This window comes from Plasmodium vivax, chromosome 10 (genome assembly GCF_000002415.2).
Source record: "Plasmodium vivax chromosome 10, whole genome shotgun sequence".
NCBI lineage: Eukaryota > Apicomplexa > Aconoidasida > Haemosporida > Plasmodiidae > Plasmodium > Plasmodium vivax.
Genome location: NC_009915.1, coordinates 1,326,198 through 1,349,842, shown reverse-complemented (window position 1 = coordinate 1,349,842; position 23,645 = coordinate 1,326,198). Strand labels below are relative to the sequence as shown.

The window sequence follows — 23,645 nt, the reverse complement described above, 5'->3', positions numbered from 1 at the left end:
ATATCCCGCCGCGCTCATGGAAAAAACGTTCAGCATGACTAATAATAAAAAATATTCATGCAAAGTTATGCAACTTATTTTTTTGCCGTTTAAACATGTGAATTTATCTGCCTCAAAAAAAAAATTTTGTACCATAAAGTATAAACTACTTTTTTGCTAAATTTCTTAGCATTATACATTAAAAACAAACGTATTTTTACTATTAATTTATTGTTACAACAGTAAATATCTGAGCATAATTTTTTTTTTTTTTTTTTACAACTTGATCATGAACATTTTATTCTACTTACAACACCAAATAATGCAAGTGTAAAAATTAATAAAAAAAAGTTGTCGCTTGGTATGTAAAAATTTTATACGTTTTAAACATCACTAATTAAAAAATTAACCCCGCGTTCGCAGTAAAATGTCATTTTTATGGCAAAAGTTGCCAACTTTTTAATCTGTTTCCCAGGTAATTAACAAACCACTATTTGTCAAATAGATTGAAAAAAATGAACGTTTATTTTTTCACTAGATTAATAAAAAAAAAAAGACGAAAATAAAAAAATCTTAAATTTTAAAAACAACAATACAAGGACACGAAAAAAGAAAAATGAAATAAAATAAAACTGAACAAAATAGAACAACAAAAAAAAAATATTACAAAATAAAAAAAAAAAAAAAAAAGAAAATGCAAAAAAAAAAAAATAAGAAAATGCAAAAAAAAAAGTACAGAACAAAAAAAAATTAGAAAATACAAAAAATAATTAAGAACATGCAAAAAATTGCAAAAACATAACATATAAAAAAAAAAAAAAACCTAGAAATACCGAAATGTACAAAATAATAAATAAATTAGGCATGGGTAACAAAAAATAAAAGCATAATTTTATAAAAAAGTATTAATTTTATTTACATATTTAAATTAGAAATAAAAAAAAAAGGAGAGATATAAAAAATAAAACAAAAAAAAAAGGAGAATTATTAACAAATTTAAAAAATTAATTATTCATTCTTTTGTATCTATTGAAAATGAAATTTTTTAATATTAGGAAATTCGTTATTTTGCCTTTATTATATGCCCTTTTATATATTCATTTTAGATATTTTTAAATTTGTTATTTTTGTTTCATTATACTTATTTATTTATTATTTTTTTCTTAACGGTACATATCTATAGTATAATAAGAATATAAAAGTCGTACAGAAAAAAAAATTAAGACTACTAGAAAAACGTTTCTAATGTCTCTAAAAATACTGTACATATATGTACATAAAAATAAAAAATAATATTTATAAAATTAATTAAAAAAAAAAAAACTATTAAAAAGAGAACAACAATTTGTTTCATTGTTATAAAAAAGTGTTCTTATAAATTTACATACTATATATACATATATATATTTTTTTTTATTTTTTTTTTTGACAACTGCCAAGATTTGTATATTTTTTTTTTAATTTGTTTCTTTTTTTCTTACGAAAAAATGATACTTTGTTAAAATAAAAAAAATAGATAAATTAAAAATTAAAAAAAAATTGTAAAAGATCGAAAAAAAAAAGTACGTTGGTTTTACAGAAATAAATCTATCTATATATATATATATATTCATATATGTATGTAATGCTATATTTGTTAAACCAGTTTTGTCTTCTAACGAAAAAAATGTCAACGCAGGAAAGTTTTATAAAATAATATTAGTAGTTATGTACATTTTATTATTTAAAACAAACCAGCGCTCTTTTATACAGTTCAAAATATAACAGATTGAATTGAAGCATATTAACAACTGTATATAGAGAGTGGCAGAACATATTATTTATAGTGTTAATATATACTTTTTTTCTGTTCTTTACTGCATCTTTCCCCTATAATTTTTGTTACATTTTCTTCTTCATTCACAATGAATATTAAAATTAAGAAAATGTATATAGATAAAGAACACTGTAGATCATAACATAAAACTATATTATAAACTATAGTTCGTTTTTTATTAATTTACAAAATACATATATTTCTTATTATATAAAATATATATGTTATACATGAAAAAACTGAACGAAATAAAGGAGTAATATGAAGGGACCTAAAGCAAGAAGATCACCCTCTCGTTCAAGCATAGCAAAAAAAAATAAGGACTATACATTGTCAAATACTAGCAGAAAACCAGTTTCATCATGTATATACGTTATCTTATTCCTCTTGACCTATGTGGTTCTTCCCCTGTCGGAATGCTCTGAAGTAAGATAGAGAAATTTGATAGGCAAACTATACACACGATCTGTATGCTAACCCCCCTAGCCATGTTACGTTGTGTGCTTATCCCTACATGTATTATACATATACGTCACACGCATATGTACGTACAGTACACGACGCTGTAACTTTTTGCAATAATTGAATCACATCCCTTCAATTTTTCTTCACTTCCTTTTTACTCCTCATTTCAGTTTCCTCGTGATCATAGAGCGAACCATGACCACCGTGATAGATTCAAAGTGGAAGAGCCCAGGGATGAATCCCGCTCACTAGCAGAAGTACCCAAATATAGAGATAATAGTACATGGCTTCTTTTTGTAAAACAGTTCGAGCAAGATTGGCGAGATTTCAATACGGACTTGACAAGCAAAAGGGACCAATGGTTTGAACAAAAAAATGTCGAATCAGAAAAGTGGACAAAGACCATGGAAGATGAAAAAAATAAATGGTTCAAAGCAAAAGATAAAGAATTGAAAATTTTGAAAAAAGCTTTAGAATACAAATTCTCTACTGTTGATCCTACTCTGCGTAAACGTCGTGAAAGCGCTATTTCTGGAAAACCTGCAATGGAACCAATTGTAGTGAAAGAAGCTGATGCTGATGATCATATTAGAGAAATAGCCCAAGACCCCAGAGCTGCAAACTTCGAAAAAGGAAAAAGGATATATAGGCATCCATCGGAATTTGCTAAACAAGCACAAAGGACCTATTCACCACAGCAAAAAAAAATTATAAAATCCAAACTTCCAGAAAAAGACGAAATAATCCAAAATGAAGAAATGCAAAGACCCGAAATGGGAATGCCTGATATGAAAAAACACCCAAAGGGAAAACCCGAAATGAGAAGGGTCCCAATGGAAAAACACGAAATGAAAAAAGTCCCAGTGAAAAGGGAAGAATTGCATCCCGAAGATATATACGACGAAGAAGAACACCCAGAAGGAATAATGCAACAAGAAAAGGACTACGAAGAAGAAGATCACCCAAAACACGCCCACCAAAAAGGTGTCCACCCAGAACAAGCTCACCAAAAAGGTGTCCACCCAGAACAAGCTCACCAAAGAGGTGTCCACCCAGAACAAGCCCACCAAAGAGGTGTCCACCCAGAACAAGCTCACCAAAGAAGTGTCCACCCAGAACAAGTTCACCAAAGAGGTGTCCACCCAGAACAAGCCCACCAAAAAGGTGTTCACCCAAAACACGCCCATCAAAAAGGTGTCCACCCAAAACACGCCCATCAAAAAGGTGTCCACCCAGAACAAGCTCACCAAAGAGGTGTCCACCCAGAACAAGCTCATCAAAAAGGTGTTCACCCAAAACACGCCCATCAAAGAGGTGTCCACCCAGAACAAGCTCATCAAAAAGGTGTTCACCCAGAAGAAATGCAACAGTTGGCAAAAATGCTCCAGCAACAAAATGTTGGGCAAAGAGGTGCAGAAGCTCATTTTCCTACTAACCCCCCATCTGCAAATGTAGGACACCACCCCAATGTAGGTCCTCCTCATTTTCACGCTGAAGGCCCCGAACGTAGGGAAAATATTGCCCATAAATATAATCAAGGTGCGATGGAAGATTGGAAAAAAGCAATGAAAAATAAAAAGTTAAAAGAAGAAAAAAAAAGTTCTAAAACCTTTGGATTTTTATTTTCTAAAAAATCAGCAAAAGACGCAGAAAAATCCAAGATGTTAGATGACAGAGATAAAATGTTTAAACAATGGGATAAAGTCGTGGAATATAAACTTGCTACTGCTGCCAAAGATGATCCAAAACTAAAAGCAAATTTAGAAATGCTTAAAAGAGCACAACAAATGCAAGATCCAAGAAATAGAAGAGTACAACCTAATATAAATGAAAAATTCGATGAATGGAGAAAAGAATTAAACGAAGAAGAAGAAGAAGAAGAAGAAGAAGAAGAAGAGGAAGAAGAAGAAGAAGAAGAAGAAGAAGAAGAAGAAGAACAACAACAACAAGAACAACAACAACAACAATCAGAAGATGAGCCACTGCCACATGAAGAGCGACAGCCACGTGAAGAGCGACCGCCACATGAAGAGCGACAGCCACGTGAAGAGCAACAGCCACATGAAGAGCGACAGCCACAAGTAGAGCTACAGCCACAAGTGGAGCCACAACCGCAACAAGAGCCAACACCTCAACAAGAGCCACAACCACTACAACCACAAACACTACAGCCACTGCTACTACAACCACTGCTACTACAACACCAGCCACAGCTACTACAACACCAGCCACAGCTACTGCAACACCAGCCACAGCTACTGCAACAACAAACACGGCTATTGCAACAACAAACACAGCTACTACAACAACAAACACAGCTACTACAACAACAACCACAGCTACTACAACAACAAACACAACTCCTACAACAGCAACCACATCTATTACAACAACAAGCAGAGCTATTACAACAACAAACACAGCTACTAAAACCGCAAGCGCAGCTACTACAAGCACAGCTACGACAATCACAGCTACTACAAGCACAGCTACTACAAGCACAAACACAGCTAGAACCGCTAGCACAGCTGGAACCTCTACCACAGCTAGAACCTCTACAAAAACAAGAACCACAGCCACAACAAGAACCTCAGCCACAACAAGAACCACAAGCACAACAAGAGCAACAACCACAAGCACAACAAGAGCAACAACCACAAGCACAACAAGAGCAACAACCACAAGCACAACAAGAGCAACAACCACAAGCACAACAAGAGCAACAACAACAAGCACAGCAAGAGCAAGAACCACAAGCACAACAAGAGCAACAACCACAAGCACAACAAGAGCCACAACCACAAGCACAACAAGTCCCACAACCACAGCAAGAACCACAATCACAGCAAGAGCCACAACCACAGCAAGGGCCACAACCACAAACGAAACCACAATCAAAAGTGAAACAACAGTCAAAAGTGAAACAACAATCAAAAGTGAAACAACAACCACAATCCAAAGCGAAACAACAACCACAATCCAAAGCGAAACAACAACCACAATCCAAAGCGAAACAACAACCACAATCCAAAGCGAAACAACAACCACAATCCAAAGCGAAACAACAAGCACAATCCAAAGCGAAACAACAAGCACAATCTAAAGTGAAACAACAAGCACAATCTAAAGTGAAACAACAATCACAATCTAAAGTGAAACAACAACCACAAGTAAAGCCACAATCCCAACTGCAACCAGAAATGGAACCTGAAATGCGACCAGAAATGGAACCTGAAATGCGACCAGAAATGGAACCAGAAATGCGACCAGAAATGGAACCAAAAGCGCAACCAAAAATGGAACCAGAAATGGAACCAGAAATGCCACCAGAAATGGAACCAAAAGCGCAACCAAAAATGGAACCAGAAATGGAACCAGAAATGCGACCAGAAATTCGACCAGAAATTCGACCAGAAATGCGACCAGAAATTCGACCAGAAATGAGACCAGAAATGGAACCAGAAATGCGACCAGAAATGGAACCCGAAATGCGACCAGAAATGGAACCAAAAGTGCAACAAAAAATGCAACTAGAAATGCAACCAGAAATGCAACGAGAACTAGAGTCACAACCACCACCACAAATGAGACCACAGATGCGACCACAGATAAAACAACAGATGAAACCACAGATAAAACAACAGATGAAACCGCAATTGCGACCACAACCGCGACCACATCCGCAACAAGAACTACAGCCAGGGGCACAACCAGAAGAACAACTAGAGGAACAACCAGACCTACAATTAGAGCTACAGTCAGAGGCACAACCAAAACCACAACAACCACAAATGCGACTAAAGCCACAATTGAGATCAAAAGTGCAAATGCGACCACATCCACAAATGAAAGCACATCCACAAATAAAACCAAATCCACAAATGAAACCAAATCCACAAATGAAACCACATCCACAAATGAAACCAAATCCACAAATGAAACCAAATCCACAAATGAAACCAAATCCACAAATGAAACCAAATCCACAAATGAAACCACAACCACAACTACAACCAGAACTAGAATCAGAATTGGAATACGAATTTATGCAAGAACAAGAACTAGAACCACAACATGAAGAAGAACGACGTGAAGAACGACATGAAGAATATCCTGAAGGACGACGTGAAGAACATCCTGAAGGACGACGTGAAGAACATCCTGAAGGACGACATGAAGAACATCCTGAAGGACGACATGAAGAACATCCTGAAGGACGACATGAAGAACATCCTGAAGGACGACATGAAGAACATCCTGAAGAACGACATGAAGAACATCCTGAACCACAACCACAATATAAGAAAATGTCAAAAGAAATTAGAAAACTCAAGCACAAACCTCCCGTCGCAACAGCTGAAAATGATAAAGCTGATAATGCACTGCAACCAAAGCCAAAGAAGAAAAATGGTCCATGGGTTGTTGTTGTCAAAGGACAACCGAGGAAGCTTAAGCTAGTATCAACCAATCATAAAGGTTCAGGTAAATTATTTAAAGTAGTAAAAAATGAACAAATTAAGAAAGATCCTCAAGACGAACAAAAGAAATACCCTACTCCAAATGATCCAGTAAACATGCAACCAAAGAAAGAGGAAGAAATGATAGAAACCGAATCAGTTTTAGGTGGTGAACAAATGGAAACCGAATCAGTTGTAGATGGAGAACAAATTACTAAGAAAACTCCGCAATCTATGGCAAATAAACCAACTGCTAAACCTCTCATAAAATTGCAAACAAAGAATGTTCCAAAAACAGTGGAAAGTGAAGAATATTCAGATTCTGAAAAACTGAAGAAAAACCCACCACAAGGTGCAGGAAAGAAATTCGCTAACTCAAAAGCTCCCCTAAAGGTGCAACAAAGCATGGGAGAAGAAAATTTGGATGTCGAATCAGTGCTAAGTGGCGGAGAGGTAACCGAAACTGAATCAGTGGTAACAGAAGAAAAATCGCTAATCCCAGCATTTAAACATTTTGAAAAAACTAATAAAAATCCACGAGATTCATCAAAGAAACTAACTACTACAATTCTCGTAAAAGTGCAATCAAAGAGTGATAAAGAAAATTTTGATGGCGAATCAGTGCTTAGCGGAGGAGAAGTAACCGAAACCGAATCAGTGGTAACAAATGAAAAAACGAAAATCCCAACATTTGCATATTCTGCAAAAGCTAGGAAAGCTACTCAAGCTAAAGAAAAGAAATCACCTAGTTCTATTTTTTCCGATAAAGATAAACCAAAGAAAGATGGAGAAAAATTGGAAACCAAATCATCAGTACTCAGTGGAGGAGAAGTAACCGAAACCGAATCTGTAGTAGGAGGTGAAATACCGAAAATCCCAACATTTGCATATTCTGCAAAAGCTAGGAAAGCTACTCAAGCTAAAGAAAAGAAATCACCTAGTTCTATTTTTTCCGATAAAGATAAACCAAAGAAAGATGGAGAAAAATTGGAAACCAAATCATCAGTACTCAGTGGAGGAGAAGTAACCGAAACCGAATCTGTAGTAGGAGGTGAAATACCGAAAATCCCAACATTTGCATATTCTGCAAAAGCTAGGAAAGCTACTCAAGCTAAAGAAACGAAATCAGATTCTTCAAAAATTGCCGATAAAGATAAACCATTGGAAGGTGACGCCAAAACTGAAGCTAAACCATTAGAAGGTGACGCCAAAACTGAAGCTAAACCATTAGAAGGCGAAGCAAAAACCGAAACCAAACCATTGGAAGGTGACGCTAAAGACGAAACTAAACCATTAGAAGGTGACGCTAAAGACGAAACTAAACCATTAGAAGGTGACGCTAAAACTGAAACCAAACCATTAGAAGGTGACGCTAAAGACGAAACTAAACCATTGGAAGGTGACGCTAAAGACGAAACCAAACCATTAGAAGGTGAAGAAAAAACCGAAACCAAACCATTGGAAGGTGACGCTAAAGACGAAACCAAACCACTAGAAGGTGAAGAAAAAACCGAAACCAAACCATTGGAAGGTGACGCTAAAGCCGAAACCAAACCATTGGAAGGTGACGCTAAAACTGAAAGTATATTCAGTACTTGGAAATATTATACCATTCCAGAACCAAAGAAAGATGAAGAAAAAACCGAAACCAAACCATTAGAAGGTGAAGAAAAAACCGAAACCAAACCATTGGAAGGTGACGCTAAAGACGAAACCAAACCATTGGAAGGTGACGCTAAGGACGAAACTAAACCATTAGAAGGTGAAGCAAAAGCCGAAACCAAACCATTGGAAGGTGACGCTAAAGACGAAACTAAACCATTAGAAGGTGAAGCAAAAGCCGAAACCAAACCATTGGAAGGTGACGCTAAAGACGAAACCAAACCATTAGAAGGTGAAGCAAAAGCCGAAACCAAACCATTGGAAGGTGACGCTAAAGACGAAACCAAACCATTAGAAGGTGAAGCAAAAGCCGAAACCAAACCATTAGAAGGTGAAGAAAAAACCGAAACCAAATCAGTTGCAGATGGCGAAAAATTGGAAACCGAATCAGTGGCAGGTGGCGAAAAGCCTGAAAGCCCATTATGCGATGATGACCAAAAAAGCACAGCATCCAATTTGATAGATGGTGAGAAAAAAGACAATATGATAGATAACAAAGATAGTGACTCCAAAGAAGCATTAAAAGAAAAAGAAAACGCATCAGAAGTGGGAACTGAAAGCCAGTTGCAGGTTTATAGTGGAGGGGAGAGTGTAGGAACACAAGGTGAAGAAGGAAGCGTGTACTATTACAGTGGAGAAGGAGACGGTGATGAAGGAAGCGTGTACTATTGCTATGAAGATGGCACGGAAGGAGGAGAAGGTGAAGAAGGAAGCGTGTACTATTACCATGAAGGCACGGAAGGAGGAGAAGGTGAAGAAGGAAGCGTATACTATATTAAGGAGGATGGAGACGATGGAGAAGGAAGCGTGTACTATTACCAAGAAGGCACGGAAGGAGGAGAAGGTGAAGAAGAAAGCGTATACTATCCTAATCAAGAAGGTATGGTAGAAGACATTGAAAGACAAATGCACAATTTGGCTGAAGAGGGTATGTCAATTATAGATCACAATGATGAAGATATGAAAATTGAGCATGCAAACAAATTGCCACGAAGAAGAGAACCCGATGATGCGTATAAAGTCGATAAAAAAAAACTTAACCTTGCAGATTACAAAGAATGGCTGGGTAAAAAGGAATACCCTTTAATAAAAAAAATAGTAGATATTTGGAGTAAGATTGTGAATTGCAGAGTTATGATTTGGTATAAATATTTTAGAGGTGATAAGGAAGAACAAGGAATGCCCATAAATCCTGAATGGCAGAATTGGATGCAGGACTTGAAGAATGAATGGTCACGCTACAATGCCTACATACACAAGGAAAGAAATAAATGGTTCCAAAAAAAGGAAGAAGAGTTCCATAAATTTATAGAAGACTTCCAATTTAAATGGATGCATTACAACAAAGAATTGCTAGAAGATCACTCTTTCGATGTTTACAAAAAATCACTAAAATGGCAAGATTCCAAATGGATTAAATGGATTGAAAAGGATGGAGAATCTATCATGATGATGGATATGGAAAAATGGATAGACAAAGTTAAAAGCGAATACGATTTATGGCTATTGAAAGATTGGGAACAATGGAAAACTAACAAAATTATGGATTGGTTATTGAGTGAAAAGAAATGTGATCAATATCAGTACTGGCTAAAATGGGAATATTCAAATGAAAAAACATCACTTAGAAAAGAAAGAATCGACTGGTACAAATGGAAGAAGATTAGACAAAGTGAAGCTAAAGAGTGGCAAAAATGGGTTCGTGAAAAAGATCAGGCATTATTAGAAGTTAAGAATGCAATATGGCTAAATTGGAAAGAGGACAAAAAAAACATCTTTTTCTCTATGCTCCACCACTTTATTAACAACTGGATAGCCAAGAAGCAATGGAATGTGTGGGCACGCGACATACACAGGGAACTGTCAGAAACTTGACGTGGTTAGCGGAAACGGATTCAATTGAACTCAGCTGAATCGAAGTAAATAAAGACTGATCTGATATACTTTATAATTTTTCCCTCTGGACTATATTTGCTTGACATAACTGCGAACATTAAAGCTGCCAAGACTACGAAATTAGTGAATGCAAAAAAAAAAAAAAAGAAAAAAATATATCAAAAAAGAGAGGGGAGAATAATTTTTTATTACATCAAATTTGCGTACTTCCAGAACAAAGTATCTCCTTTTTTTTGCATAGGAGCACAGCTTCCACTGCATAGAACACAATATTTTTGCTATCCAGCATGAGTGAAAAAAAATCATTTGTCGATGGGAAAAATTGCAATAATAAAAAGATGTTCAATACACAAAAAATTTTGTTAAAAAAGGAAGTACCTTTTCATAATCCATACAAAAAAATATATCTCTAATTATGAGCAAAAAATGCCTCGAAAAATCATAGGAAAAAAGTTTACGTATATTTTACATATCTTTCCTGCGAGAATAAGAAAAAATTTGCTAGAAGACGACACTTATTTTTTCATACAAAATCCCATTATTTTCGAAAAAATAGAATTGTTTTAAATAACAATTCATGTTTTTTTTATATTTTTATTGTAAAAAATAAATATATATTAAAAACGTTTATCGCTTAGGATTTTTCTCAATTAGTTATATGCACGTTAGTTGTTGCTGTCTATATATATATCATATATATACAGTTATTTGTTTTTATTCATTCATTCATTTGTTTGTTTGTTTTCTTTGATTTATTTTTATATTTGCATTTATTTATTCATTTATTATTCATTTGCATAATTATTTGTAAGATAATCTTTGCAGTACATATAATGCGGTTTATTTGAATGTCAGTTATTACTGATTATGCAAGTATTTGTGTGCTTAGTAATAATGTTTCAGTATGTGTTTCACAATAATTTTTTTTGTCAACAACAAAAATATATACTATGCACCTTAACACGACTATTATGTTATTTTTTTACCATGCGCATAAGAATAGCTAATTTAAAACTTTTATAAGGACCATTTTAAACATTAAATATTAAATGTTAATGTCTTCGCATTGCGGACCCCGCAGTAGGGGCTCAATATTAAAGATTAAATGTTAACTGATAATTAATGTCAAATGTCCAATTCCAAATGTTAAATGCCAAATGTTAAATTCCAAATGTTAAATGCCAAATGTTAAATGCCAAATGCTAAATGCCAAATGCTAAATACGCAATGATGAATGTTCATTTTTCTGCCATTCATACATTTAAGATGGAGAAGAGAAGGTTCTGCCCCACCCAACTGTTACATCCGAGCTACTTACTATAACTCATAAAGATATATGTAACCTATAAATTATTGTTGAATTGCCAAATTAAATCAATTCTTACTGATTATTTTGCTGCTCCAATTTTGTTGTCATATATCTATATATTTCCCCACCACCACCACAATTCTTCAATTGTTTCTTCTCTCATTTTTGCAACTTTGTTCCCCCCCAATTGCGACATCATTCGGCCAATTTACTTTAGGCAAAAAGAATAATTCTACCAGATGGAGAAAAATGAATAAAAAAAACATACACATAATAAGCGACTATCACCATGCGCGAATTCTGACTAAATTGCGAGTGGGCAAATATATATATATATATATATATATATATACATATATACATATGTGCAAATTTTTACGCTCATTTATTTAAAGGGCCTAGAGGAGCCTACGCTATTCTCTTTTAAATAGAACCTCCTTCAAAAATGTGTGCACACGTGCACCGGTTAATTATTACACACAATTTGGTTAAACGCAAAGTGAACACAAAGGCACAGCTCACCCAAATGTAAGCTTTAGAGAAAAAAAGCTAGCTCTTTAGTTATAAATAAAACTGGGCCTTTTGAAATATGGGAAGTTTCAATTTTTTCTTATACAGCTCACAAGATTTTTTTTCTTTTTTCTATTTGCATAGAACGGTTCTGTGCAGCTTGTTTTGCTCATTTTTTAAGCTGAATATATAACGACATTGTTTTTTTCTTTTTTGTTTTTTTCTTTTTTGTTTTTTTCTTTTTTGTTTTTTTCTTTTTTGTTTTTTTCTTTTTTGTTTTTTTCTTTTTTGTTTTTTTCTTTTTTGTTTTTTTCTTTTTTGTTTTTTTCTTTTTTGTTTTTTTCTTTTTTGTTTTTTTCTTTTTTGTTTTTTTCTTTTTTGTTTTTTTCTTTTTTGTTTTTTTCTTTTTTGTTTTTTTCTTTTTTGTTTTTTTCTTTTTTGTTTTTTTCTTTTTTGTTTTTTTCTTTTTTGTTCTTTTCTTTTTTGCTTTTTTCCTTTTTGTTTTTTTCCTTTTTGTTTTATTTATATTTTTTAATTTTATTATACAAATATAAAATATCACTTTTTTGGTTTCCTTTTTTTTTTCAATTCATAGAAAAGCTCAAAAACGAACATATATATATAAAAGCACACATAAAAAATCGTAAAATTGTAAAATATACCTTTAAAGCAGAACAATAATTTTTTTTCATTGCCAAAATAACCTCTTTCTGTCACCAAAATATACCAACCATGGAACTAAAAGCCAATATGAAGGGTCCAGCACCCCAGCAAAAGTTCTCCCCTGCTAAGAAAACACAAAATAGAAATCCCAAGTTATCCAAAATGACGGCAATTTTCACAGTTTCTCCTTTACAGATTATCTTATTTGCTCTATTTTCAGTTTTCATCTTAAATCCCTCCCATGCTGTAAGAAAAAAAAAAAAAAAATTCCCTAAAGCATATGCACACGGGAATATACCCCCAAAGCACATACACATGTGTAATGCACACGCACATATACCTACACAAATGCATGTACTTAATTCCCCCCCACACACCCCTTCTTCGAACATTACGTAACATATGGTTTATATATAAAAACGCGCTCTTCACATCATAACTCTTAAAACCTTTTGCAGGCAAGCACCGAAAGGGGAAGTATCAAGTGTTATCTTCCAAACAATTTAATGGAATTTTGGAAAGATGACGTAGATCAATCAGAACAATTAAAAAAATGTGCGTGGAATAACTGGATGATGAGGTTGGAATCAGAATGGGAAAACTTCAACACATCCATGAAGAGCAAAAAGAACGTATGGCTCCAAGAAACAGAACAAGAATGGACCGAATGGATTAAACAAATGGAAAATAAATGGATGAATTGTAATGAGAATATTAATGATGAATATAAGGATTATCTTATATCAAAATCTGCTACATGGACTGATGAAGAATGGAAAGAATGGATAAAAACAGAAGGGAAAAACTTTATGAAAACAGATTTAGAAAAATGGATTAAAGCAAAAGAAACATCATTGGATTTGTTACTATTAACAGAATGGGTCCAGTGGAAAAATGAAAAGATCATGGCATGGCTATTGAGCGAATGGAAAACTGAAGAAGACACCTACTGGTCACAATGGGAACACTCAACATGGCTTAAGTGGCTCAACTTGACCCAGAAAAAACATTGGCTCAAATGGAAAGAAAGAAATCATAGGGAAGGTGAACAATGGTCTACTTGGTTGCACGTTAAAGAAAATGTTTATATATTTAGCGAGTGGAATAATTGGTCAATATGGAAAAATGAAAAAGAAGAATTCTTCTACAAATGGATGGAAGATACAATTAACGAGTGGATAAATGAGAAGAGGTGGAACACCTTGGTGAGCACAGATAATGACTCATAATCGCGAGAATGGTGGCGAGCCCTTGAAAGAGTCAACCCCATGGGGAAAAGAAAAAAAAAGGGAGAAAATATAAGAAAAGAAAAGAAAAAATAGTAATAAATAAATAAATATATAAATAAATAAAAGAAAAGTTATAGAACAAGACATACTTGACATTGTTTCCTTAATTTTACAAACTTGCATTCCATGGAGCCAGAATAGGAACTAGGCCAAAATAATCCCAAAAAATCAGCGGACAAAGCGCAAAAATGAGCAAAGACAAAAAGGACAATTTTTCGTCTCGCCTAGTAACACTCCTAAAAAAAAAGTAAATAAGTTCCGCCTAGCAGTTTGTAACATGGCTGCACATATATTTTGCTTAGTTCGTATGTTCTGTACATTTTGCGTATACTACATGTTTAACACATCCGTACAAAGCCGCAGTTCTTTTTACGTCCCATTTCCCTACAGCACGTTTTTTTTTTCTTTTTCGCGCGAAGAACAAAAAGACATTCTTTTTAAATAATTTTTATTTCCTCCGCAACTACACAAACCATTTGTTTATACACAAAATAAACACATTTTAAGTTAAAATTATTCCAATTCTTTCTCAGTTATATGCACACGTATTGGTCTATTCACACATACGTAGCTATCTTACCATTTTGGTGTTAGCCTAATCAGAATTCCTTTTCCTCTTAACCTTATTTGCATTAGATGTGTAACACATCAGGCAAGCACATTTTTGATTAACAGAATGGAAAATGAAAAAAGCAAAAAAAAAAATAGCAAAAAAAAATAGCAAAAAAAAATAGCAAAAAAAAAATAGCAAACAAAATAGCAAACAAAATAGCAAAAAGGGCGAAAAGGGCAAAACGGCAAAAAAGAAACAAAAAAAGCATATTTGACAACTTTATTATAACGTACTACATTTAACCCTAACACCGTTCACGCATGAAGGGTTCCTCTCCGCGGGTAATATTATTACATTTTCGTATAGTCACATTGTGACTATAAAATTTCCCCTGTTTTCCTCTTCCTCGCTAAATTATCTATTTCTTCCGAACTTAACATATTTGCCAATCGTCCATAGGTGGTTCTTAAAAAAAGAGAATGCTCGATTGATCTTCTTTTCCATTTTTCCTTTTAACCGCTTTACAGGGTGACTGTGCGTTTCTTCCTGCTAAATAATATTCGAGCAACCTCTCCTTCCTTTTAATAAAAGGATTGTCCCTACATAGACCTTCTTGAACACTCCACAAATTAACATCTTTTGGTGTAATCATATCCGTTAATCCGCTATCCATTCGCATTTCTCGTCAAACAAATGACTTGTACCCATTATTTATTGTTTGTGTAAAACAAGGCTCTAACACATTCCTCGGGGGGGTTGTTTTTACCATCCATTATTAACATTACTTCCATTAATAATGCACTACTCGTTCGCCGAGATGTTGCTTATCTGTTCCTAATTTGCTGACGATTCCTATTTTTTCCCAAAACCTTCATTATGCTATTTCTATTTTCCATTTTTGTTTGGTATCCCTTTCTTATCTTTTGCTCCTAATCAGTTATTATAGAATGATTTTTTAATATCTGACATTTTATCTTTGAACCCTGTAATGTGCGCTTCGCAATTCTTCTTATAATCCGTCACTTTTTTTTTGGCCCCTAGAATTTGAGCCTCACAGCTGTCCCTATAATCCGTCACTTTTTTTTTTGCCCCTAGAATTTGAGCCTCACAGCTGTCCTTATAATCCGTCACTTTTTGTTTAGCTCCTCGAATCTGTGCCTCGCAGCAGTCCTTATAATCCGTTATCTTCTGTTTAGCCCCTCGAATTTGAGCCTCACAGTCGTCCCTATAGCCTGTTATTTTCTTCTTGGCGTCTAAAAATTGCGCCTCACAGTCGTCTCTATAGTCTGTTATTTTCTTCTTGGCGTCTAAAAATTGCGCCTCACAGTCGTCCCTATAATCCGTCATTTTTCTTCTCGCATCTGATATGTGCGCCTCACAGCAGTCCTTATAGTCCGTTATTCTCTGTTTAGCCCCTCGAATTTGCGCCTCACAGCTGTCCCTACAATCCATAATTTTCTGTTTAGCTCCTCGAATTTGCGCCTGGCAATTCTCCTTATAAGTAGGTATACGCTTAATCAATTCTATAATGTCAATTTCTTTCGTCTTCGCTTCTTTACTCATTAAGTCCTTGATTCCTAAATCTTTAGCGATTGATTTCTTGATATCTAATAGTTTTTTTCTGGCCACTACAACTTTAGGCCCCGAATTATCTTTACATCCTGATAACGTTCCTTTTATTTCTAAAAGGGGCTCTCTATAGTTTAGTCTACATTCTGCTAGCTTTTTCAGGAGCAATGAAATTTCTTCCATACATTTAGCCTTATCTGTCAAATTGTTTTTATTTTTAGCCTTTCGCGCATTTCCACATTTTTTACATGTAGCTAATATTTTGTTTGTCCTCCTAAAATTTGTTGCCCTATTTTGCCTGTTTACTTCGCTTAAAGAATCATTAAAGGAATACTAAAAAGGGGGAGGAAAAAAGAAGACGTCATGCATAGGACATATTAAAAAATGGTTGTTCTATCAGATAAACATAATTTGAGCAAAAATAATGGCAATAATAACAGCGTTTCTAGCAGTTTCTATTGCTATATTACATTATTGCAATAATGGCATATCCATATTAACAGGGTTAGGGTTAGAACTTTTACGGGAAAGGGAGAGTTAACTTTTCCCCCAGGGAAGGACTTCTTTGATACAATCATTTCCGTGTCGACAGTTCTGCTACATATATTTTGATATCCCTAACAATTTTGAAATATTTATAACTTGTTAGGATTTTACTTGGCTACTCTCTTCTGCCACTTCTTTAATTAAAAGTGCTCTTAAAAGTTGCTAACGTGAAGATGAACTCAGCAACGGAAAATAAAGCTTTGGTAGGACAAATCGCTTTACAAATAATCGCGTAGAACAAAACGTACGCGCTTATGTATGTATAATTGTTTACAGGTAAATCACTAATTCAAACGGTTAAGACGGGGAATACTCCCATGCAGGTCGTTAACAGGACTGCTGTTTTATCTCTTTAACAAAGCGGCGCAGGAAAATATATCACAAAAAAAAATGAATAAATTGACAAAAAAAAAATAAACTTGTGCAGAGTTATAAAATGTTAAGCTTCAATTTTATACGTAAAAAAATATACAATTTGTAACTCATACATTTTAGCATAAATATGGGTATAAGGGGCGAACGAATTTTAATTCTGCGCTTCGAGTAATTCCCCTCTTATGAATTATGTTGCAACGCATGGTGACCGGTAACCGGGGTGGTCAGCAGCGATAAAGTAGCAACAATGTGGGGAAGCTATAGCGACGATGTAAGGATAAGAGTAGAAAAACTAAATATTTGAATGTCACCTTTCATCAGTTAAAATAGCAGCGCTAATGTAGAATTATTACTACCCGCAGATAAGACTTTTAAGAGGCACAAACTATCCAGCAAATGGTTCACCAAAAAGTTGATAAAACAAATGGTGGAATTTTATCCTAACATTTTTGCAGTATAATACAAAACTCGGGAACATTATGCCCCTACTTTTTACGGCAAAATTAGAGTAAAATTGTGACTTATCTATAGTTGTACAGCTATCTATATGTAAAGATATTTTTACGTGCTTAATTCTACATCGCGGGGCAAAATAACTCAAGCGGAATTTCAAAAAGATGCAGTGCATATACATATATATATATATATATATATTATATACGCATACATATAATATGCACGCTTTAGCAAAATAAGCGCGCTATATAGCTACTATACTTCGGGTAATTCCGCGGTCGAAGGGAAATTTTTAATCCAATAAAAAAAATGAAATAGATACAAAAATACGCTGCAAGGAGAATGTTTTTAAATAAGTATAATTTTAAAAAGGATTCACTTTCCCCATCATTCTGTAATAACAAAAGAAAATGACAAAAATTACATTTACATAATAAAAAAATAGCACAATTTTTCAGGAAATACACAGATTTTATGTGGAGATGTTTGGGTTTGTTAATTTTTTTCGTCTTAAAATAAAATTGCAGGGAAATATTCATAAACTTATTATTAATTCTTCCAACTCAATAAGCACTAATGAACATTTTTTTATAAAAAAAAAATGAATTCCCTTTTTTCTTTCTTCCATAAAAGTGAACATATAACCATTTGTAGAATGCTTCGAATTGAGAGCTACCAAAAGGGATATTTCCCCCTAATGTTTTGTTACTCAATTGTTTTTTTCGAGAATATGGTTCTTAAGACTAAACTGTACTCATCTGCGCGGACAATTTATTAAGCATAAATCGGCTCTACGAACTAGAAGTATTCTTATGAATATTATTTATTTGTATCCCCAGCTTCCCCATTTTTATGAGCATTTTTACAGTACTGAAGAGGTGTTAACGGCTGGGGAGAATAAGGAAGCAATACTAAGTGTGAAACGTTTTTAAAATAAAGGAAAAAAATAAAAAAATCCACAAAAGTTTAAAAAAAAAATAATCTTTTGATTCCATTTTTTTATTTTTCAAAAGATTTATCCATCACTATTTTTTTTTGTTTACCCTCTTTCTCTGAACTGGAAAATGTTGTCTACCATTTCGCAAGCGCTTATTTCATTTCAGAATTGAATTAGGCGTCTCCATGAATGCCTACATGTTAACGAAAATTCACGCATTACAAAAAAGGAAAAAGGTGTACTGAATTTATCTAAGTTGACCTAAACAACGCTCATCTACACAAAAAAAAAAAAAAAACACAGAGCGCTTATTCACGTCTGCGTAAGAGCTTACACACCCCGTTTTCACTAAGAATGATAATTATTTTCGCACAAGCAATAAAGTGCAAATGCTTCTCATGTATTCTTCATCATAAAATTAACGCTGCTGCGTTCATCCAAGTGATATATTATTTAAGAAAACACCATTTTAAACCAAATAAAACTTCTACACATTTTTGTTTCTTTCTATGCTTTCTTATGGTTGCCATAATGACATGCAATTTTTTCAACTTAAAGCATGAAGAAAATGCATTCAAATATTTTAGCCTCCTTCGAATGTTCAAATAATTCGATTCCTATTTTTTACTGTATTATGCAACACCTACTGTTTATTCTGCATATTATATTTGTTCCTTTTTGATAAAAAAAAAAACAAATATCGAGAACGTTATAATCTGCTCACTTGGAGCAACAAAGCTGCTAACATCGCATGTGACCCCCACACAACAGATAGAGGCACTTTTTTTTCCATATCCTTTAATTCGTAAAAAACTCCACCTTTATTACTCACAAGTAGAAATCCCCTACTTTCAAATGTCCATTACGCTCAAAATTAATGAAATATTCCCCCGCAATGCAGCATAAATAGCTTGTATACATCTTCAGTATGGGGAGGCAACAGAAAAAAAAAAAGAACCCTTAACGAGTAATGATTCAAAAGGAAAGCATACAAGTTTTCGTGCGCCCCATTGGTAGTAACAAAGTTATGCGCAAAGAATAAATTTGCTGCTATTAAATTCGATTGAATGGCTTATAGAAGGGATTACATGAAAGGATAATCACATTTTATAATTTTTCTCAACTCGTGGTTGGTGAATCTTTTAACCTGGGCCAACTCTAGCGTCACGTCGCACTTTCGTGCAATCATTCTTTGTACTCTCCGAATATATAAATCAATATATATGAGAGCTTTTGCGAGGGAGGAGGAAGGGTGCGAACCTAAACCCGACTTGGTTTGTAAAAATTTCAAAAATAAATTTTCTCCAAAATTTTACAACATATGTTATTTTAACATATGAAAAGGGACATTTAGAACAATTTGGGGGGTAAGGAAAAATAATTTAAAGGAAGTGCTCCCCCGAAAAAAAAACTGTTAGGGGAGCTAACTGTCAAATTATAATCATTACAATAAGGGATGCAGTAGCCTTAAAACTCACCGCGCACTGGTTACTACTAATTTATTTATCACTTTATTATATGTAACTAATAACGTTCGCAGGTGAGTGAAGCGCAACAACTCCTATCCATAAAAAGGTTGTTTATTCCATTTATTAAGAGATCTTTACAGTTTTGTTAAAATAAAGCATAATTATAGCAATAAAAAAGCACAGTCGAATTTTTATCCTCATCCATCATAAGCGTGACCAATGCTTTGTAAGTCACAACGAAATGCGACAGGAGCGAGGGAGTAAATAAAAATTTTGAATATTCCTTTATTTAAAATGAAGAAAGGAGTAAAAACTTAAAATCTGCAAATTTCAGCCTCCACAAATGTAAAAGTACACTATGCGCATAAATACGAGTAGCGCATGTTTTGCATTACTATGGAGTAAATCATCCAAATTAAGGTAAACCATATGCATATAAATCCATCGCGCAGCTTTTCATTCCCCGCTTGACAAATTTATTCAACCCAATAATTTTGCTCGCGATAAAGATGAATTTTTCATAACGGACTACTCTCTACGTTACAAAGAAGCTGGGTTGGCAAATTATAATAAAAGTGCCTCAAATGAATGCAGCGTTTTTTTAATAAATAGTAAAAAGCGCTTCATCCACAGAACAAAGGCAAACCAAACCGAACGCGTAATGCAAATGGTTTTGGTTTTCTTAATTAGGACAATATTAATTAAGCATGTATGCATATAATAATATATATCACGAAGGATGTATAAATAATTTATTTTTTTTCTGCGTATGTGTTTTTTATTCAATCGTTAAGAGACGATTACAAAATTGGTTAAAAAAAAAATATATAAATAAAAAGCAAAAGAATTTATTTTCACATGCAAAAATGATAAAAACGGAGCACCGGTGCTTAAAAAAAAAATGATACTGTATATACATTTTCGTCGCTACCGAAATTGTATTATTGCATATATTTTATTATATATATACTTACTATACACGTGTACAAATTGAATGCAATATTTCTAAAAAAAAAAGGGACTGCGCTTAAAATAAATAGATTTTGTAGAGAAAGAATCCGTACGTTTCATTTTCGTAGCAGAACGCTTGACATAACAGTCCATAGAAACACGCCGTCGCGAAAAAAAACATATGCAGCATACAAATAATTAAAATTTAAACCTAAATTAAATTAAAATTTAAATTAAAATAAATTATTCTTACATGTATGCGCGCTGTCGTGCCACTAATATCATGCGATACATCAGAGTAAACGTCCTAAAATCAGATAAAATATACATGTACATTTTGGCAAGAATAAAAAATAATTACATCTCTCAAATTTGCATTTTAATTAACATTATCTATATTATAGGGGTAATTATGCATTCTTAAAGCGTCAAACGGTTATTTATTTTTATAAAAAAAAAAAACAAAACTATCCCTACGTATTGCAATTTTTTTCTACTTTTTTAAAATTAATACAAAATTAATTTTTAAATTATTTTATTTTTTTATTATTATTTTAAAAAGCATTTTTAATTCTTTTTCTAAATTGTTATTTTAGGAATACATTTAAAAAAAAAAAGAAAACAAAATTAAAATAAATACCATTTTGTGAAAAACCCACATTTCAGGTAATTTAAAAAATTATACTTCTAAAAATTAAATTTTAATTTTAATATTTTATAAAATTATATATTTTTCTGAAAATTCATTTCATCGAAACTATATTTTAGTTCGTACAAAATTAATTATAAATAATTTTGTTCAACAAAGATATTAGCTATACAAATTTCGCTTAAAAAAATAAACCTTTACAAACAGAACCTATTTTTACTAATTAACTAAATTATAAAATTTACTTTTTCTTTTCTTTTCTTCAATTCGTTACAGTTTCTAACAGAGCGTCTTCGACAATCCTAGAAAAGCCTATCGCTATATTTTACCAACTGTTTAACAACAAGAAACAATCCACAATCCCCTTTTCTCAACCCCTTATTATTTCTAAGCGCGCCTTATCCCCAAAGGTATAATCTACATTACATTTTACATACCAAAATGAGTTCCCTCATTTCTGTTTTTTATGCCTTTTTAAACATTCCTCGAACGAACAACATATAATGCTTTGCATATGTAGGAATGCCTATAATTGCAGATATACCCTTCTACATAAAAAAAAAAACCCTTGTTTCCCCCTTTTCAAATTTAGGAAAACATTTCATTCCTTGCGATCTGAGAGCAACCCTCAAGAAAAAAAAAACATATATTTTCTTAAATATATTATATTAATCCCCCCTTTTGTACTTTTTAACTTACACCAACCAATCAACCTTTTGTAAAAATGAATCCAGAAGAACAAGTTAACGTTGCTACTGAAGTCCCTGAAGTTGTAGATAACAGTTTGGGAAGCTTGAGCACTGAAGAAGTTCCAGCATTCAACCCAACTGTCGCCGACGTGCCAAGTTTAGAACAAGATGCTGTCGAAGTCCCCCAGGTAGACGCCGCTGATGATGGTGCCGTAGATTTAGCTGATTTATCCGATGATGTTGTTGCCGATTTGGCCGACTTACCCGAAGAAGTTGATCCAGATGCAGGTTCTGAGGGATCTTCCGAATTCGGAGCTGATGCTGCAGCCCCAGAAACCCCAGAAGAACCCATCTTACCACCACCTAATCTGGATGAAATGTTCAGTGAAGAATCCATTAAAAAATTAAGACAAGCCATTGAAAGCTCCCCATGCTACCAACGTAGATTAGCTGCCTACAAACAACAACAAGAACAACTTGGAAAATCCATCGATATCAGCCCATCCTCATCTATGATATCTCCATTATACAAGTTACAGTTCTTCGGAAGCTACGTCAAGGGAATGCTTCAATTAGTACAAAACAACTACTTAGTATTGTTACTCATCGGATTGTTAGTAATCAACGGTATCTTGTTTTACAACTACTTCACCAGTGTCTCAGACAACAAAACACAATCCAAGGAAGAAAAACTCAAGAAAAAAATGAAAGCAAAAGCTGAGAAACTCGATAAAGAAGATATTTAGAAAAAGAGTAGCGCCATGACAATGCAAATAAAAAGTGCTACCTAAGAAATGAAGAAAAAAAAAACAATCTTGTCGTAATTTTCGACTGCTTTCAACTGTTTAGAACAAAAGGAGGAGAAAGAGAAAAATGAGCCAAAGGGAGGAGCAGACATAAATATATGACAAAAAAAAATGAACTAAGAACACGAGAAAGACGAAACAAAAAATGGAACTGTACAAAAAAAAAAAAAGAAAAGGCTAAGAAAAAAGCCCTTCATTTAAAAGCATCCATAATAAGAGCATACATAATAAATACTGAGAAAAAAAATGCTGAAAAAAAAATATACCATTTTTACAGTTTGCGTGCAAAATTCCTTATCCTGTGTGTACTTTTTTTATATATATTTTCTAATAACAAATATGTTTTATTTACAAATACGCTTACTTTTTATGATTAAACTTGTATGTACATATATCTATAACTTTCTCTCTCTATATATACATATATATACATATGATGCTTTATATTGCTGATTTCTCTTTTTTTTAACTTTGACAATCTTTACGTCATGCGCTTTGTGAGAATAAAGAAACATAATATTATGAATTAAATATTAACTAGGCGTACACAAAAAAGTATATATAGAAAAAAATTAAATGGAAATTGTATTTACGTTATC

General features: G+C 33.5%; 3 protein-coding genes across 3 annotated transcripts, besides 7 other annotated features; 2 read left to right on the top strand and 1 right to left on the bottom strand.

Moving 5' to 3' along the window:
- The first annotated feature begins 997 nt into the window (after positions 1-997).
- Positions 998-1,038: a microsatellite.
- A 232-nt stretch (positions 1,039-1,270) lies between these two features.
- Positions 1,271-10,254, top strand: PVX_097575 (tryptophan-rich antigen (Pv-fam-a); the record flags this gene model as incomplete). The annotated part of the gene is made up of 2 exons (XM_001613123.1): positions 1,271-2,221; positions 2,431-10,254. Exons 1-2 carry the CDS (start codon positions 2,057-2,059, stop codon positions 10,252-10,254), a joined length of 7,989 nt encoding a protein of 2,662 aa, XP_001613173.1. The 5' UTR covers positions 1,271-2,056.
- Positions 1,496-1,515: a microsatellite.
- Positions 2,233-2,338: a microsatellite.
- Positions 5,547-5,598: a microsatellite.
- Positions 9,848-9,868: a microsatellite.
- A 1,594-nt stretch (positions 10,255-11,848) lies between the features above and the next one.
- Positions 11,849-11,874: a microsatellite.
- A 952-nt stretch (positions 11,875-12,826) lies between these two features.
- On the top strand, positions 12,827-13,986 carry PVX_097577 (tryptophan-rich antigen (Pv-fam-a); the record flags this gene model as incomplete). The annotated part of the gene is made up of 2 exons (XM_001613124.1): positions 12,827-13,003; positions 13,216-13,986. The coding sequence occupies 2 exons, from the start codon at positions 12,827-12,829 to the stop codon at positions 13,984-13,986; spliced, it is 948 nt and encodes a 315-aa protein (XP_001613174.1).
- A 1,546-nt stretch (positions 13,987-15,532) lies between these two features.
- On the bottom strand, positions 15,533-16,462 carry PVX_097580 (hypothetical protein; the record flags this gene model as incomplete). Its single annotated transcript, XM_001613125.1, has 1 exon — positions 15,533-16,462. Exon 1 carries the CDS (start codon positions 16,349-16,351, stop codon positions 15,533-15,535), a length of 819 nt encoding a protein of 272 aa, XP_001613175.1. The 5' UTR covers positions 16,352-16,462.
- A 6,566-nt stretch (positions 16,463-23,028) lies between these two features.
- Positions 23,029-23,067: a microsatellite.
- The last annotated feature ends 578 nt before the right edge of the window (positions 23,068-23,645 follow it).